We start from the raw sequence: 16,811 nt of genomic DNA, 5'->3' as shown, positions 1-16,811 counted from the left end.
ACTGTTTAATGATTCTACACCATTTCGAAAATGAAAGTGACAAGGTAATTTGATTATTTGTGTAATTGTCTCAGTTGGGAAAAAATCAGAATCATGCTTTTCCTTTCTAGGAAAGATCCTTAGGTCAGAATATGTTTAACATGTGTTTAAGATAAAAAGTTTGTCATTTAACTTATATCCTTACCTGTGTAGCTTCTAAGATAAAGTCCTGAATTATAAGTTTTTCCTCATTAGATAGACATTTGTGTTCTTCAGCCATAAGAGTGACCTTAAAGCTCTCACAATTTATAGGCTCATCTTTATTTGGCCAGTAAACAAATTCATCTTCTGCCTGGAGAATTGCAAATGAAAGAAGAGTCTAGATTTTAATAAAATGCCCAATAAGTCAGACTGTGAAATAAAGTTAATTGGTTGGCACAGAAATTTCAACTCCGATTTTTCTTTGAATCTGAATATTTACTCTTAATATCTTCCTAGTGCCTTCCACTAGATTGACGTGCTGAATAAAATATCACACTTAGGAACCCAAGCTATTGCTTTATTATTTTACGCTCTTAGCTTAACAACAATGATAAGCTTATTGCTTCTGTAATTGACAACTGAGTAGAGAAGATTCAAGTGATTTTAAGAGCTCAGAAATTTCCAGCCTCATGTGTAATGGTCACACAATAAATTTGTAGACAAGAACTGAATATCAAAGCTAAGTAAACATGTAAAGCCTAAATGAAATATTTATTTTGCTCGTTGGGTTCTCCAAACACATACAAAGAGGGGGATGGGATATCGCTGCTTTTCTTATACTAAAAACGTCCTTCCTATACTAGGAACTCACTTAATTCTAACTAAGTCTTTTTTTAAAGAAAAAATTAGGGACCTCCTTAAACTCAGGGAATCTCTAAATATTCTAACACATTTTATTTTAAAAATGTAAATAGAAACATATAGACTGATTTCTTTCATGGCTGTGATTCTAATTTTCTTAAGCAATGCCACAAAACACATACATTTAAGTTCATTTATATCTACTTTCATTTAAAACTTTTATTCATCACTTTGACCTAGGAGATTGTATAATGAAACCAAGCCCAACAGTAGAAGAGTATGCCTTCAATGACATTAGTTTATTAGTTGAAAACAAAATTACTTTGCTTGTGTGTATGCTGGACTTTTCGCTATTTGTAACCTGATATTCCCCTGTAAAGAAAGTCCCAAAAGTGGTCTAAGGGACTTACCATGTTTTGGCCATCAGGAATCATAACCACCAGTTGGGCATTATGGTCCCATATCATCCTCCAGAAATCCTTGATGGTATGGAGGAGAGGGTGCTGGGTAATGATGAATTCATTGCTCTGGTAATAGCCCTACAAAACCAAAGAGAAGACAAAAACAACACTGGCGTATGCCTTTAAACATTCAGATAAACATTTATACATCAATGGACCTTAAGTCAAAATAGTCTTTTGAATTGCAGATTGTGTCTATGTGTAGTAATATGATTATTATAGCCAATGCTTACTGGGCACTTTGTATGTTAGGTGTGACACTATGTGTTTTTTTTCTCTTAAATCGTTTGTTCCTCACAGCAGTACTGTGAGATAGGAACTGTGATCCCCATTTTACAAATGATTAAACTGAGGCTTTAGAAGTTAAGCGTTGTGCCCAAGTTTGCCTTAAGAAGTCAGACGTAGTATTCAAGGTTACCTATCATCTTGTAGTGAGTGTTTATGATTTTTGTGTTGCCTTGGCATTCCTTTTAAATATAAGTTGGACTTTGTCATGCCAGAAGCAGAATTCAGTCACCCTCGATACAGTTTCCAGTTCTACATCGTCCCATCCACCAGTTCCTTAAAGTGATCGATCCAGGTATCTAACTTACAGAACTGCTCCATAGTGACCATTTCACTACGGAACAGCCTGCTTGGCTGGCCTTGCTGACCCTCACACCTACATGGACTTTGCAGATATGCCATAGTAAATACCTCTCAGTCATTATGTGACCTCCTGGGACTTGTGCCTGCTTGCTTTAAACCCATCAAGTAAAACTCCCCATGGAAAACCTACTTGGATTATGCCCTGGACCTGATAAAGGCATTGGTTCATGGGTCCTTTTCTCTCTTTCCCTGCTTGCTCTGCCTAAGCTCTATGCATGTGGCCTCCAGTGCCATGAACTCCTCAGGGTCCATAAATACTAAAAACTCTAAACTTTCACACTGTGCTTTTGTCATTGAAGACTTCAGGTGAGACTGCTCAACGGAACCCATGCAGGTGAATCCCATATTGGTGCTCTTTCGTCTGGGCCTCTGGTGGTCACTGAGGATGGTAGCTATCAGCTAAGCTGATAGAGAAACCAACAGTTTCATTAAAAACACACCTCTAGCTGTAGACTTACCAAACTGCTTTGTGGATACTGTCTCTTACTCCACAGAGAGTGGGAATCTACAGGAGAGTTTACATTTCCCACTTTGGTGTCCAGACACCTTGGTTGCCTCTACAAGGGAGGAACCAGGGAGACACCTTGCATATTTTGCTACAGATACCTAGAAGCTAGAGCTATTGGATTAATTGTGATATTTATACTGTCACTGAAGTCCTGGCTCTTCTAGCCCCTTCTGCTTTCAGATCCCATTCCTATTACCCAGTGGCTCATTTGAAATGTGAATGTATTTAGATGCCACTACCACACATCCCTGTGTTTCCTGCATAGATATTCCTTCATATTTTCTTTGCTGGATAAATAGAACAGAGGTTTTGGAATAAGAATTAGGAGCTTTTCATCAGAAGCCGAGCTCTGTGACTGATTGACCTTAAATGTTAATGAAGGTCACACAACAGCTACTAAAACATTCATCCCTCACACAAAAGATGTAAATGCAGAAGAAAAGCATTGTATCTTTAGAAATCCAGGTCCTAAAATGAGCCCAGTTTGCAGGGTAAGAATCATGCTGCAAACCTGGAGTAGTGATGTCAGTGAGGTTAGGCTTTGCTGAAGCCAGTGAATCCTGAGTTTGCTCAGGGGTTCTGCCTTAGTGAAGGAAATAAAGCCTTTTAGATAAGCAGGTGTAAGTTTTACACCTAGTCATCAGCTCTGAATGGTGAGTTTGTGTTCCTGCATCTACTAATTGGTCTTGCTTGAGGTTTCTTCAGTCCCAGCACACATAAAAGCATGCTGTTATTACAATTGTTGCCGTGGACTGTGGGCTTGCAGTCAACAGATTTAACTTAAATTTACCACTCATGTTGCCCATGCCTGTAGTCTTTGCTTCTGGCAGCCCATTCTGGTTTTGATCCCTGTAACACAAGCTGGCAGACAGTCTCCTCAGTGACTTCTCTGACTTACCATGATATAGGAGGCATTGATGTAGTCTGTGCCTTCTCCACTGAGGGATGAAATGCCAACCCTTGATCTTTCCACTGGAACACAGAACATTCATTGTAAAACAAAACAAAACAAAACAAAACAACCCATGCTCACAGCACTGTACCATCTTTTCCCCATGCCAGATGTAAAATACAGCTGCATTTTTCAAGTTGAAGCATCTCTGATCTGTAAGCTAATTTTTCTATATATTTTGCATATTTAGATAAGACTTCAAGGATTTATGAGTCCTTTGGAACACTTACATATTGGACAAAATTAAAAATATCTGAATGTGCTCCATTTGCTCCAAAGGTATACACATATTGCCAAATTTCCTACAAGGCTCTTATCATTTTAAAAAAGTTGTTTTTTCAAGGATCAACACAACTTACCAGGGATGATAGAAGAAGTTCGATTCTTTTCCCTGTTGCATTGCTTTAGGGCTGTAGAATAGTCACTCTGCTGTATATTTGACTGACTCAGGAGCTGGGCAAGAAAGTAAAAAAATATGTAGGTTATTTCATTTAAGTCCCCCAAATACACACACACATACACACACACACACACACACACACACACACACACACCAATCAAGATAAGATACTGACTAAAAATATATATAAAATATTTTCCAATAAGTCCTTGAATTTAACCTTGTTTTAGTGAACTTCCTGGAGCTTCTGTGTTTTACACCAGGGGAATTAGAAGAAGCAAAGAAATCTCTAGTAATTCTTTTAGCATTGAGAGAATCTTCCTCATGGCTTCCACTATAGATGTGCAACCTCCATTTCCTCTATTTAAATCTAACACAGATGTTTGGAGGTAAATTACATCATGTGTGTGTATATACATATATATATGTATATAATTCAATTTTATTTATTCCTTCTAACTGTTACTGCTCCATTACATGAATAATCTACATTCTGTTTATCTACTCCTCAACTAGTCAATGTTTGAGTATTTGCAGTGTTTTGCAATTGTATAGCTTTATAGCTATGAGCATCTCCTGTATGTCTCTTAATGTGCACATGTGTGACAGTTTCCATAGAGCATTAGGAGTATTCAGTTATTCAGTGTTTAATTTTTGACAGTCGGATAAATGAAAAATAGTATATCACGGTTTTGATTTGCATTGTCTTAATTTCTGTGAAATTGTGAATTTTGGTGCTCATTAGTCATTAAGATATCTTCTTTGATGATTGCCTTTTCATATATTTACTTCATTGCCACTTATTAATTTGTAGGGGGTTCTTGCTGTCTTGAATGTAAATCTATAGTGTGCAAAAAGGTGGAAACGTCTTCAGTTTCTTTAATCACACAGAGATTTACAGCCAATTTACTTTTCTTATTTAATAGTTTTCTGCAAATTATCGTTTTACGTAAGAAGTCCTTCTCTATCCTGAAGTTATTAAGAAATACTTTCCAATACATGCCCTGCCATGCGTTTTCCTCCCCTCCCCTCCTCTCCTTCCCCCTCCCCTCCTCTCCTTTCCCCTCCCCTCCCCTCCCATCCCCTTCCCTCCCCTCCCCTCCCACCCCCTTCCTTCCCCTCCTCTCTCCTCCTCTTCTCTTCTTTTTTGAAACAGGTGTCCACTCTGTCACCCAGGCTGGAGTGCATGCAGCTTCAACCTCCTGTGCTCATGAGTTCCTCCTGCCTCAGCCTCCCGAGTGGCTGGCATTACAGGCATGCACCACCACACCTGGCTAATTTTGGTACTTTTTGTAGAGAAGGGGTTTCACCATATTATCCAGGCTGGTCTCGAACTCCTGGGCTCAAGCAATCCCCCTGCCTTGGCCTCTCAAAGTATTGGGATTACTGGTGTGAGCTACTGTGCCCAACTCAATATTTTCTTTTCTAAAATGATCTTACAATAGTTATAAAGGTTTGCTTTCACCTTTAGGCAGTTAATCCATCTTGAATACATTTTAGTGTTTGAGGAGTGGTAGAGATACAATGTTACTTTTTTTGACATGAAAATTTTCCCAATGTTATTTATAGATTAGTCTGCTGTTTCTTCACTGATATGTAATGTTATCTTGACCACATAACAGATTTCCTCAAATGCATCATTCCTCTGCTAGATTCCTCCATTTTCCAATACTATTATATCACATCATACATTTTCCATATACAGTACAACAGAATTCTTCTATTATTATTTCCTTTTCAGTATGGGTGAGATATGTTGGCTCTTTAATTTTCCATGCTAAATTAAAATCTGTTCTACAGTTTCCATGAAAAATCCTGCTGTAAATTCGATTGATACTGCATTGACTTCTATAGTCAATGTAAGGAGAAGCAATATCTTAATATTTCCATGTATCAACATTATATTTTATTTGGGCCTAATTTTATGCTCTTCAATTCACTTTTATAAATTTCTCTATATATTTACTGCACATTTTGCTAAGTGTCTTTTTTGAGATGATGAAGTTTTTGCTACTGTTTTGTTACTGTTTTTGTTAATGATTGGGTTCTTTTTTGTTCTAATACGTTTTCCAATCACTCAAAGCTAACAAATAACAATGCTATTGATTTTTATGTATGTTTATTAAACTCTAATTAAAGATAATTATTTTCTCTTTTGTTTCTCTTGATATTCTTTGAAGGTAGTTATATTACCTATCTGCAAATCCTTTTCTACCTTTATACATCTATCTAGTTTAATTCTATTTCCAGAATAATGTTGAATAGTAGTGCCAATAATTGACATTCCTTATCTTTTCTTGAATCTACTATGAGCATTTCCAATTTTAATTTTTATGTATGATGTTTATTGTAGTTTTATGATAGATACTTTCTGGAAGGCTAAGAAAGCTTTCTTCTATTTCTGGTTCACTAAGAGTTTTTTTTTTTTAAATGAACAATATAGAATTTGATTGACTACCTTTCCTGTATTAATTGACGGGGTCATAATGTTCCTGTATGTAAATCTATTCATATTTTCCAGTGTTAAACCATCATTTCACTTTTGGAATAAACTCTATAAACTCTACTTGCTCATGATATTAAAGAAATACACAGCTGGATTTGAGTTGGTGATATTTTAGATAAGATTATTGATACTGGCCTATAAGTGTCTTATTCTGTCTTTGTTCAGTTTTGGTATCAAAGTTATATTTGTCCAGTAAAATAGCTGGGTTAGTTTTCCACCTGGATTTTTTATGCTAACATTTGGAATTTTCTGTTCCTTAAAAACTGGTGAAATGTGACATTAAATTCTTTTGGGCCTGGTTATATTTTGAAGGTGAGATTTTAGGCAGCTGATTTGATTTCCTTAATGGCTATTGGCCTAGTTAAATTTTCTATATATTTTTAGTGTATTTTCATTATATTTTTCCTTTAAAAATTCTTTTTATTTTTCATTCCTTTGGGTACATAAAAGGTGTAATATTTATGGAAAACATGAGCTATCTGATACAGGCATACAATGCATAATAATCACAGGAGGGTAAATGCGGCATCCATCACTTCAAGCATTTAATCTTTCTTTGTGTTACAAACAATCCATTGATATGCTTTTAGTTATTTTAGAACATACAATAAATTATTCATTTCATATAGGTTTTCAAACGTATTGTCACAAATATGTTCAAAGTATGCTTTTGTCTTTAAAAATGTTTCTACATTATATCTCTTTTTTTTTATCTCAATACTATTTACTCACATTCTTTCCTCCGTTCATCAATCTGGACACAGGTTTGTCTATTTTAATAGTCTTTTGATAGAACCTGCATTAGGTTTTGTTAAATCTTTATTTAATCATTTTAATTTTCTATTTAATTTTTAAAACTTTTAAAATGTTATGTAGTGCTTCTTTTGACCTTTAATGCTAAAGATTTTATAATTTCCTCTTAAATATGTATATTATTTAAAAGGGTATTTTTAATGCCCAAATATCAAAATTTTTATGGAAACTTTTCATTGTCAATTTCCAATTTTTACTGTATTACATTCTGAGAAAGTGACTGATATGACATAGATTCCTTAAAATTATCTCCCTTTTCCCTCTGCATCTATTAACAGTTTTATTTTAGAGTATGTATGCAATAGGCCAGGCGCAGTGGCTCATGGCTGTAATTCCAGCACTTTGTGAGGCCACAGCAGGCAGATTGCTTGAGCTCAGGAGTTCGAAACCATCTGGGCAACATGGCAAAACCCCATCTCTACAAAAAACATTTAAAAAATTAGCCAGGCGTGGTTGTGTACACTTGATACAGTCCTAGCCACTCAGGAGGCTGACGTAGGAGGATCACTTAAGCCAGGGAGAGGAAGGTTGCAGTGAGCTGAGATTGTGCCTCTGCACTCCAGCCTGGGTGACAGAGTGAGACCCTGTCTCAAAAAAAAAAAAAAAAAGGAATATATGTACAACACACCACACCACACACACACACACACACACATGCACACACACTCACCTTCTCTTCACAGAGAATAGAAACCACAGAGTACTTCCTCAGCCTCCAGCCTTACAGCCTATACGTGTACTACCGTAAACATGCACATAGGTTTTACTGCTTTTGAACACTAATTCCTTTACCTGTGTCCTGAATCCTGCCTCTTTGTACCACTCAGGGTCTCTGTACACTCCAATTATCTCCCTTCCCAGTAGTTTTTAAAGAAGCTCTCATGTCTCATATTAAAACATAAGCAAAGAAACCCAAAATAAACACCCCCCAAATCTTACTAACTCAAAGTTTTCTTATAGTTATCTTAATCATTCTGTCCAGAGTAAACAATTTTTAAGAGTTATATAATTGTCATTAATTCCTCAGATCCATTTACTCCTTCACTCCCTGTAATCTGGCGTCAATGCTATCCTTTCCAAATAGCTCTTAGACAAAGGTCATCAATGACTTATGTCTAAATCCAATGGCCTCTTCCATTCCCAACATACTTGATTTGTCATTAGCACTTGCCATCTCTGTTCACTTCCTCTTTCAAGAAACATTATTTACTTTGGATCCTAGTATATCCCGCTGTCCCAAATTTTCTCCTACCTTCTGATGTCACTTCCCCCCTTTCCTTTGTGGGCTGGCCATTCATTGGTTAATTAAAATCTTTTCTTAAGTAACCCTTTCTAACCTTTCTTGGACATTTCATTTTTAATTGGCTATCTTATCCAATTCCAAGGCTTCAAGGAACCATCTCTAAGCTGATCACTCCCAAATCCATTTTTTCAGGCCAGACCTCTCTTATGCTTCAGACTCAGTATCCAACTGCCAAATATACATGTTTATTGGGACATCTCCCAAGAACCTAAAAATAAGGTAGATTTGGAAATATCTCACCGTCTTCTCCCTCACCACACCTCTCAAGCATGTACCACCTCCTCTTCCTGAATTTTCAATCATGGTGAATGACATCACTACTTTCCCAGTGCCGAAGCAGAATCTGAGTAGTTATGCTTGTGTCTTTTCTCTCCTCTCTCTCTCTGCAATGTCCAATGAATCACCAAATCCTGTGTTCAATTCTTAAATATATCTTACGCAATTCTCCTCTGGTAAGTTGCATCCTTACCTGTACTTCTACAGCATCCTGTTTTACCTCTATAATGGCATTTTTCACACTATTTTGTTTATCTGTTTCTTTCTTTTTTATTTTTTTTGGGGACAAAGTCTCACTCTGTCTCCCAGACTGGAGTGCAGTGGCACAATCATAGCTGACTGTAATCTTGAACTTCTGAGCTCAAGCAATTCTCTCACCTCAGCCTCCGGAATAGCTAGGACTACAGGCTCATGCCACCCACCCAGCTAATTTTTTACAGAGACAGGGTCTTGCTCTGTTGCCCAAGCTCGTCTCAAATTCTTGACCATGGTCTCCCAAAACAGAGGAATTACAGGTGTGAGCCACTGCACCTGGCCTGTTTGTGTTTTCTTACCTGTATCTTCTATTAGACTGCAGGCACCATAAGACTAGGAGCTGGGTGTGCTTTATTTATTTTACAAATTCATGTTTGCATCCTAATAACACAAAAGCCTGGCATCTGGCAGATGTCTGATAACTACTTGTTGAATAAACAGATAGTCAACTTATTTCAAGGAAATTTTCTGCAGACAAACTTGAATAGATATCTTTTTTATGGGATGGTACACACACATACGCACAAATACATTTCCCTATTTATGATGTTAACAGGAAAGAGAGTAAAATATCTCTCTTTCAATTGAATTCTGACCTTATAGTTAATATTTTCATTTTGATCCTGGATTATTTAGCTTACCATATCAATTTTTTTATGCAACTACACAGGGGTAAATAATATTTAAATGACAGTTTTGTTGAAATGGGTAATATTGTGTATGTGTGTGTGTGTGTTTGTGTGTGTGTGTAATTTATTTAGGGAAAGGATATCTTTACAGCTTAATTACATTTTAACATTTCTTTATTATCTGAAACCCAACTGCATACTCTTTTCCCCCCTAAGGCATTCCTTTATGACTGAGATAAGCTTGGCTGAGTAAAACATGTACGACTTTCTGACAACAGGTTCTAAACTCAGTATTGACCCCAATCTTTCTTTTACACCTCCAAAGGCACACTGTGCAGTAATTTAAAAGGCAAACAGCCCAAAGGAATTCATGGTGGCTAACATCCTATGCTGTAGACTGGGGAACAAAGCAGGAGAAATAAGTGAAATCTCAACATTTGTTAACTCTCCTGGGTTTTTCTAAGGTCTTCCAAATTTTTCCTAGACATTCATTCTTCAAAATTTGGCCCTATTTCTCCAGGAACTCTGAGAAGCAAGCAGATAGCACGGGAACAATGTGGAGAGAAATAATATAGCCCCCATTCCTGTGGAAAGCTACGATTCTGCAAATGCTTTGGTCTCAGCTGGCAGGTCCAGTAACACCTGCTTTCTGAATTCTTTGCCTACTGATTTCTGAAAGTCAGAGAGCTGGTATTGTGGGAAGTACAATATGGACAAAACATGCTCTTGTCTCTGGCTTATGGCCTTGAGACAGTGTGAGGGGGAGAAACTGGGGTTCAAGAAGCTATTATTCCAGTGTGTACTACTCTGGTCCAGGGGTTTCAAGTGAGACACAGATTTTTCCAAAGAGTATCAGGAACAGCCTGAGCCACAGCACTCATGTTTAAGTGGTCTGTTTTTTTTTTCAAAGTAAAAAGAGCACTTATATAGTCTGTTTTACAAGTTCTTTCTGTTCATTCTGTTATGCTCTGTGCCCCTCTTTTATCAACAAAGTTTGCATTTATAAAAGTTAGTTTAAGGTTTCTGAGAACTTTTCCTCTTGCTACTCAGAATTATGTTTCTCCTTGAAATTTACCATGTGGCACTGTAGCCCACAGTAAGGAACAATGATGGCTCAAATACAAAGTCATTGTACCCACACTGCCCACTCAACATGACCCTGTCAACTCAAATGGGAAGATGCAGGGACATTCAGTTCTGTAGTGACATCCAAGAGGCTTCCAAGAGGACTCACCTGGAATTGTTTCTCTAGCTTTGTTTTGCCTGTTGGTCCAGGAATGAGGAGTGCATTAACATAGGCATGAATATGACTGTCCAGCACCTCAGTTTCTTTACTAAGTATGGCCTCAACCAGTGTATCATGAATGAAGACATATTGCTCCTGGCAAAACAATGATAATAAGAAACATTACTTCAAGTTTTCCTCGTATGTATCTACCTACAAACATAGTACTTTCCATTGACAGACAAGGAGAGTTTTACAGAATGGGGGAAGACCAACAAAAGATTGCTTACTAAACCTGGAAGGAAGTCAGACAGAGGAAAGGAAGTGGTCACAGAAGAAAGAACCTCTTCTCATTCCTTACCTTTTCATTTATTATGTATTGTTGGCAATACACAATAGGGTAGGAGGCAGGAAGAGTTAGCAAGGCAAAGGAATGTCCTCTCTGCCTATCCTTCCAACTTGACACCTCTACACTTCATGAGAGGGCTTTCTTGACTTCTACACTTCTGGTGGGCCTACCCCTTCTGGCAATGCCAACTCTCCTTTTCGCTTGTCATATATAATTTAACTCAATTTTATATATAGTTGTTAATAGTTCTCTGATATTTCACATACGGGACTCTTCCTTGGTCTTAGATGACCAGAATGTTATTTTTTAACGTTTATTTTAAGTTCAGTGGTACATGTGCAGGTTTGTTACACAGGTCAACTTGTGTCATGGGGGTTTGTTGTACAGATTATTTCATCACCCAGGTGTTAAGGCTCATACCCATTAGTCCATTCATTATTTTTCCTGATTCTCTCCCTCCTCCCATCCTCCACCCTCTGAAAGGCCCCAGTGTGTGTTGTTCCCCTCTATGTCTCCAGGTGTTCTCATCATTTAGCTCCCATTTATAAGTGAGAACATGTGGTATTTGGTTTTCTGTTCTTGTGTAAGTTTGCTCAGTATAATAGATGGAAGGAAGTTTGGTATGGTTTCGTTTTGAAGCCCACTCAGCCATGTGTTTCTGATTGCTTTCAAGCTGCCATTCATAGGTTTCCACTTAAGTTCATTTTTATTTAGAAACAGTGAAGATAAAATGCAGATTTGCTGACGCTGCTCTGTCACTTACAGGTAAACTATATGGGCTTAAAACGGACATAATTTAAGCATAATTTATATTTTTTTAAATAATGAATCCATTCATCCACTATGTGTATGAAGACCTTGAGATTTTTGTTAGCAAGGATGTGTGTGGATCACTCTACTTAGACTTTTGCTGTATCTTCTCTGTGACCAGCATTTTAAAGGATATTCCCTATTTGGGGTCACAAAACAGGTAAAATTTATCTGGCTCATTCATGACATAGCTGCAGTTACTGGTGTCATGGGTTGAATGGTGTCCCCCTACAAAGATATATTAAAGCTCTAACCGCCTGATAACTCAGAGTGTGATTTTATTTGTAGAAAAGTTTGTTACAGATGTAATCAGTTAAGATGAGATCAACTGGAGAAGGAGGATAACTGGTATGCTTATAAGAGGAGGAAAATTTGGATACAGACACAGACAGAGGGAAACAGCCAAGTGAAGACTGAGACTGGAGTTGTGCTGCCACAAGCCAAGCAATGCATGGGGCTACCAGGAGATGAAAGAGGCAAGGAAGAATCTTCTAGAGGCTTCTGGAAGGGCATGGGCCTGCAGACATCAGAACTATGAGACAATAAACTTCTGTTGTTCTAACCCACCCAGTTTGTATTACTTTTTTTTGCAGTCCTAGGAGATGAATACACCTACATTTTAGTGACATTTCCATACCTTAGATGAATAAAGTCATCTTTTTAAAAATCATACCTCAGTTTGTACCAAATAATTTCTTTGTGAACGGATGTGTTTTAAGAAGCCAAATATGTTGACAGTTCCTTCATGTTGAATCTGCTGCAACATACTGTCTAGCACAATATATGTGCCTGTTCTTCCAACTCCAGCACTGAAGAGAAGACCAAGAAATTAATATTTCAATGTTAAGCATAAAATAAATTTGAAAAATAGATTACTACTGGTTGTCATGTTGATTAAAATAACTTCCTTCTTCAAGCAAGTGAGCCACACAATAAATTTGGCAATTCAATATTGTAAACAGTTTAGTAGTTAAGCATAATGCTTTAAACAACAAATTTAGAAGTACCCTTTCTAATGTTTTGTTATGTGTCTAATTGCAAAACAACCTCAGTATTTCTGTTGGAGATTTTAAAACTTTTAAAAACTATATTTACTATTCATTGTATATTGTAAGATGAAAATACTATGTATCAGAGTGTGGCAAATAGACATTTAATATGACAAAAATGAAAGCTTTAGCTTCACCAAATTCTGAAAAGAAAAGGTCCCTAGGTCTATGTTTCCAGCTAGACATGTTTGTAAAGGTTTCCGCGTTAATGGGAAAAAGAATTTGATAAAGCTTTCTGCTGAAAATATCATTTCAGTGAGATTGTGAGGAATAAAGCATGACTTCAGTTATTTCTAAAGGGCCATTATCTATTGAGTTCTTCAAAGCCTCTAGCAGAAGGACAGAATTCACAGACAGGGATTCTTTTCAAATGTTCCGACAAGTAGGAAGTGCTAGAGTGGAAAATTAGCACCTGCTCTGCACAATAGCCTGGTCCTTCTCCGTCTGCTAGGAAACAATCTCTGACCTTCAGCACTATTTTTCTTGCATCTTCCTGTTTTCCTCAGTTTATAATCAGGCTAACAGATTAAAAAACCTCAAGATGGGTCTCTCAAATTTAACTCCTGAGATGGTAATTAGAATGTGTTAGATAAGCTATATATCAAAGGCAAACACTTGCTTCTCTAAAAACACACTGCTTTGATAACAATACTTCACATAGAAACAAATTTGATTTTTGTGATCACAAGGCTTGGTACACAGTCAGCACTCAATAAATATTAACTGCTATTATTATTTTAACTAAAAACATTAAATAAGGATGTTTAACATATTTTTCCTCTTTCATTGAAACATCATTATTTCTATTTATCAACCTAGTCTTAGAAATTAAAAAATCTTGGCAACAATGAATTGACAATACATTCAATGTAATGTATTAAAACTCAAGAAAATGAAAAAGGGATTCTGGTACCAAAATGTTTAAAAACAACTTAAATATATTTTGCCAAATTTCTCACAATCTATGTGCTTTGGCTTCTGTGATGCAAGCCTAGCATAATAATTCTTAAACAGACTTTTAACTCCTAGGGACAGGGGTTGTAGCTCCAGCTACATTATCCCATGGTGTTATATGTTGAGGTAAATATTTGTTTAACAACAAAAACATTGTTCCACCTGCCTCAAATAGTTAATAAGCTGAAATGCAATTGAACAGTCAAATAAAATAATCAACATCAAAAAATGTGTGGTGCTTAGAGATATTCAGAAATCCAGTTGTGAGTCTGGCATGTTCATTTCCTAGTGATCAATACTTATGAAAATGAACATATAATTTCATCACCCTCGCTTCAAGAAATCATTCCCATTTTGGCAAAAGCTTTGTTCCATTGATCTCCTTTTTGCAAGTATAAGCAATTCTATGGGTTTAGAGGCACATCTCTGAGACTCACCTGCAGTGGACGACAACAGGCCCCACTGCATGGCGCTTGGCATAGGCTGCCTTTCTCACAAAGGTCAGCACCGGCAGGGAGTACTCTGGTACTCCCATGTCAGGCCACTGCGTGTAGTGATACTGTGTGACCACACGTCCACTGGGTCTTCCTTTCTGGGAGCCCTGGAAAAGTTCAGACAGTTAATAACAGTCAAGCGCACACACACACACACACACACACACACACACACACACACACACAGTTCTTAAACAGCAAGTCAGGAGTCATAGCTTGATTTGATGCTGAGGGTCCATAATGAATGAAAAAAAGTAGAGTGTCATTTGCGATGGTTAATTTTGTGTCCACTTGGCTATACTATGGTGGCCCATTGTTTGGCCAACACTAGTCACACAAAATGTTGCTGAAAACCTATTTTTTTTAGACGTGATTAACATGTAAGTCAGTAGACTTTGAATAAAGCAAATCATAGTCCATAATGTGGGTGAGCTCCATTCAACCACTTGAAGGCTGTAAGAACAAAGACTGATAGGATAGGTTACCTGAAGAAGAAAGAATTCTTTTCAACAGTGCAACGTAAAGATCCTACCAGAATTTCTAGGCTGCCAGCCTGTCCTACAGATTTAAGATTTGCTAATGCCCATGATCATGTGAGTCAATTGTTAAAAATATAAATCTCTCTATCTCTCTATTCTGTTGGTTCTGTTTCTTTGAAGAACCTGAGTAATACATTATTCTTCGTGTTTTCTTTCTTTTTCTTGTTTCACTCTCCACTCTTTTTATTTGAATGCTGGGATTGTGTCAGGGCCATCCTATGCAGTTGCCACACAAGGTAGGAATTTCTGTTCATGCATCACATTCACTTTAAACATCAGCAACAAAACCAGTGTGGCTCCAAAGCCACAGCAGTCATCTAGAGACTTGAAAGAAACCTTTAGGACTGACAGCAGCTGTGATAAGAATTCTTTTTTTTTTTTGACAGAGTCTCACTCTGTTGCCCAGGCTGGAGTGCAGTGGCATGATCTCAGCTCACTGCAACCTCTGCCTCCTGGGTACATGTGATTCCTGTGCTTCAGCCTCCCAAGTGTGCACCACCACACTCAGCAAATTTTTGCATTTTTAGTAGAGATGGGGTTTCTTCATGTTGGCCAGGCTAGTCTCGACCTCCTGACCTCAAGTAATTCACCCACCTTGGCCCCCCAATGTCCTGGGATTACAGGCGTAAGCCATGCACCTGGACTGTTATAAGAATTTTTAATGTCTTTAGTTATATACTTTTTACCCTTTCTTGGTTCTATCGCTTATTCACTTAAAAAATGACCAAATGCATTGTTCACTTGATTATGTCCATCATTTGTTGATTCACCTTTTTTATTTTTGTGTTTCTTAGAGTAAAATTCCTCACAGTATAATAGGCAAGCACTTGCACACTCTTCTGAGTGACCAGAAAGTTCCCGTACTCCTCACTCCCATCGGCAGGCCAGTACTGATCACATTTTCTCTGCAAAAGAAAATATAGATGTTACTTCCGTATTTCAAATGCTCCATGTAAAAGTCATTCCCTGAAATCAGTAAAGGTCTGAGATGGTGACAGGAATGGACTCCTTCATTCTTCTAAATGTGTTATTTTCTTTATAAGTGACTGAAATTAGTTGTGGAGGAGGCTAGGGATAGAATCTGAGAGCTGAACGAGACCGAGATGAGGTAGCCTAAATTTTTCCCTTTCAGATAAGGTGAGTGAGTCAGAAGATTCAGGTTACAGAGCCAAGACTAAAATCCATGTCCTGTGAATTAAAATTGATTTCACTCTACATTGCTTTTCAGTGAGTCCCATTTACTTCTCTCACAGTATGAAGAATGCATTTAAAAGGCAGATAGCATGACTCATAATGAAACTTTTTGACTAACAGTATTAACAGTTTCCCTTTAGCTGTCATATTTACTAAAAAAGAATCCCAACTAACTCTCAAAGCTTTGGCTCCTTCCTAATGCTGACTCTATTAAAACTAATTTAAAGTACCTCTAATTACTTTTTTGGGGATGACATAATAGATTATCTACATACCCTTCCTTTCTCCACGAGGTTTGTTATCATGACAATAACTTCCACGTTATGTTCCCATATCATTCTCCAGAAATCTTCAGCTGTGGATTTCAGTGGACCTTGGGCAGCAATATAAGCTTTTGGTCTGTTGTAGCCCTGAAGAATTAAATGACAAATGTTTTCTACTAACTGATTTATACGTCACCTTTAACTGTACAACACCTAAGTTTTTAAGGTCAGCATACTTTTTCATAAAAGAAAACCATAAAAAATAAACTTGCAAAGTTGGAGAAATTTGACGGTACTAACTAAGATAGCTGCTCTTGGTTAGAAAATACTCTTGGTTAGGAAGCAGAAGGATCCCTATCAT

At 37.2% G+C, this 16,811-nt stretch overlaps 1 protein-coding gene across 4 annotated transcripts in view; it reads right to left on the bottom strand.

Moving 5' to 3' along the window:
• Positions 1 to 16,811, bottom strand: part of PTPRZ1 (protein tyrosine phosphatase receptor type Z1) — a 189,078-nt gene that overhangs the window by 7,237 nt on the left and 165,030 nt on the right. For all 4 annotated transcript variants that reach the window (XM_032761580.2, XM_032761581.2, XM_032761582.2 and 1 more), the window contains 9 exons: positions 16,463 to 16,597; positions 15,764 to 15,898; positions 14,398 to 14,561; positions 12,631 to 12,766; positions 10,808 to 10,954; positions 3,751 to 3,844; positions 3,338 to 3,411; positions 1,233 to 1,361; positions 185 to 331 (listed from right to left, as the gene is read on the bottom strand). In XM_032761580.2, the coding sequence (XP_032617471.1) occupies positions 185 to 331; positions 1,233 to 1,361; positions 3,338 to 3,411; positions 3,751 to 3,844; positions 10,808 to 10,954; positions 12,631 to 12,766; positions 14,398 to 14,561; positions 15,764 to 15,898; positions 16,463 to 16,597 (1,161 nt within the window). The remainder of the gene's footprint in view (positions 1 to 184; positions 332 to 1,232; positions 1,362 to 3,337; positions 3,412 to 3,750; positions 3,845 to 10,807; positions 10,955 to 12,630; positions 12,767 to 14,397; positions 14,562 to 15,763; positions 15,899 to 16,462; positions 16,598 to 16,811) is intronic.

This window comes from Hylobates moloch, unplaced genomic scaffold, assembly GCF_009828535.3.
Source record: "Hylobates moloch isolate HMO894 unplaced genomic scaffold, HMol_V3 SCAFFOLD_1, whole genome shotgun sequence".
NCBI lineage: Eukaryota > Metazoa > Chordata > Mammalia > Primates > Hylobatidae > Hylobates > Hylobates moloch.
The sequence above is the reverse complement of the archived record's forward strand: the minus strand, read 5'-3'. Positions and strand labels throughout refer to the sequence as shown.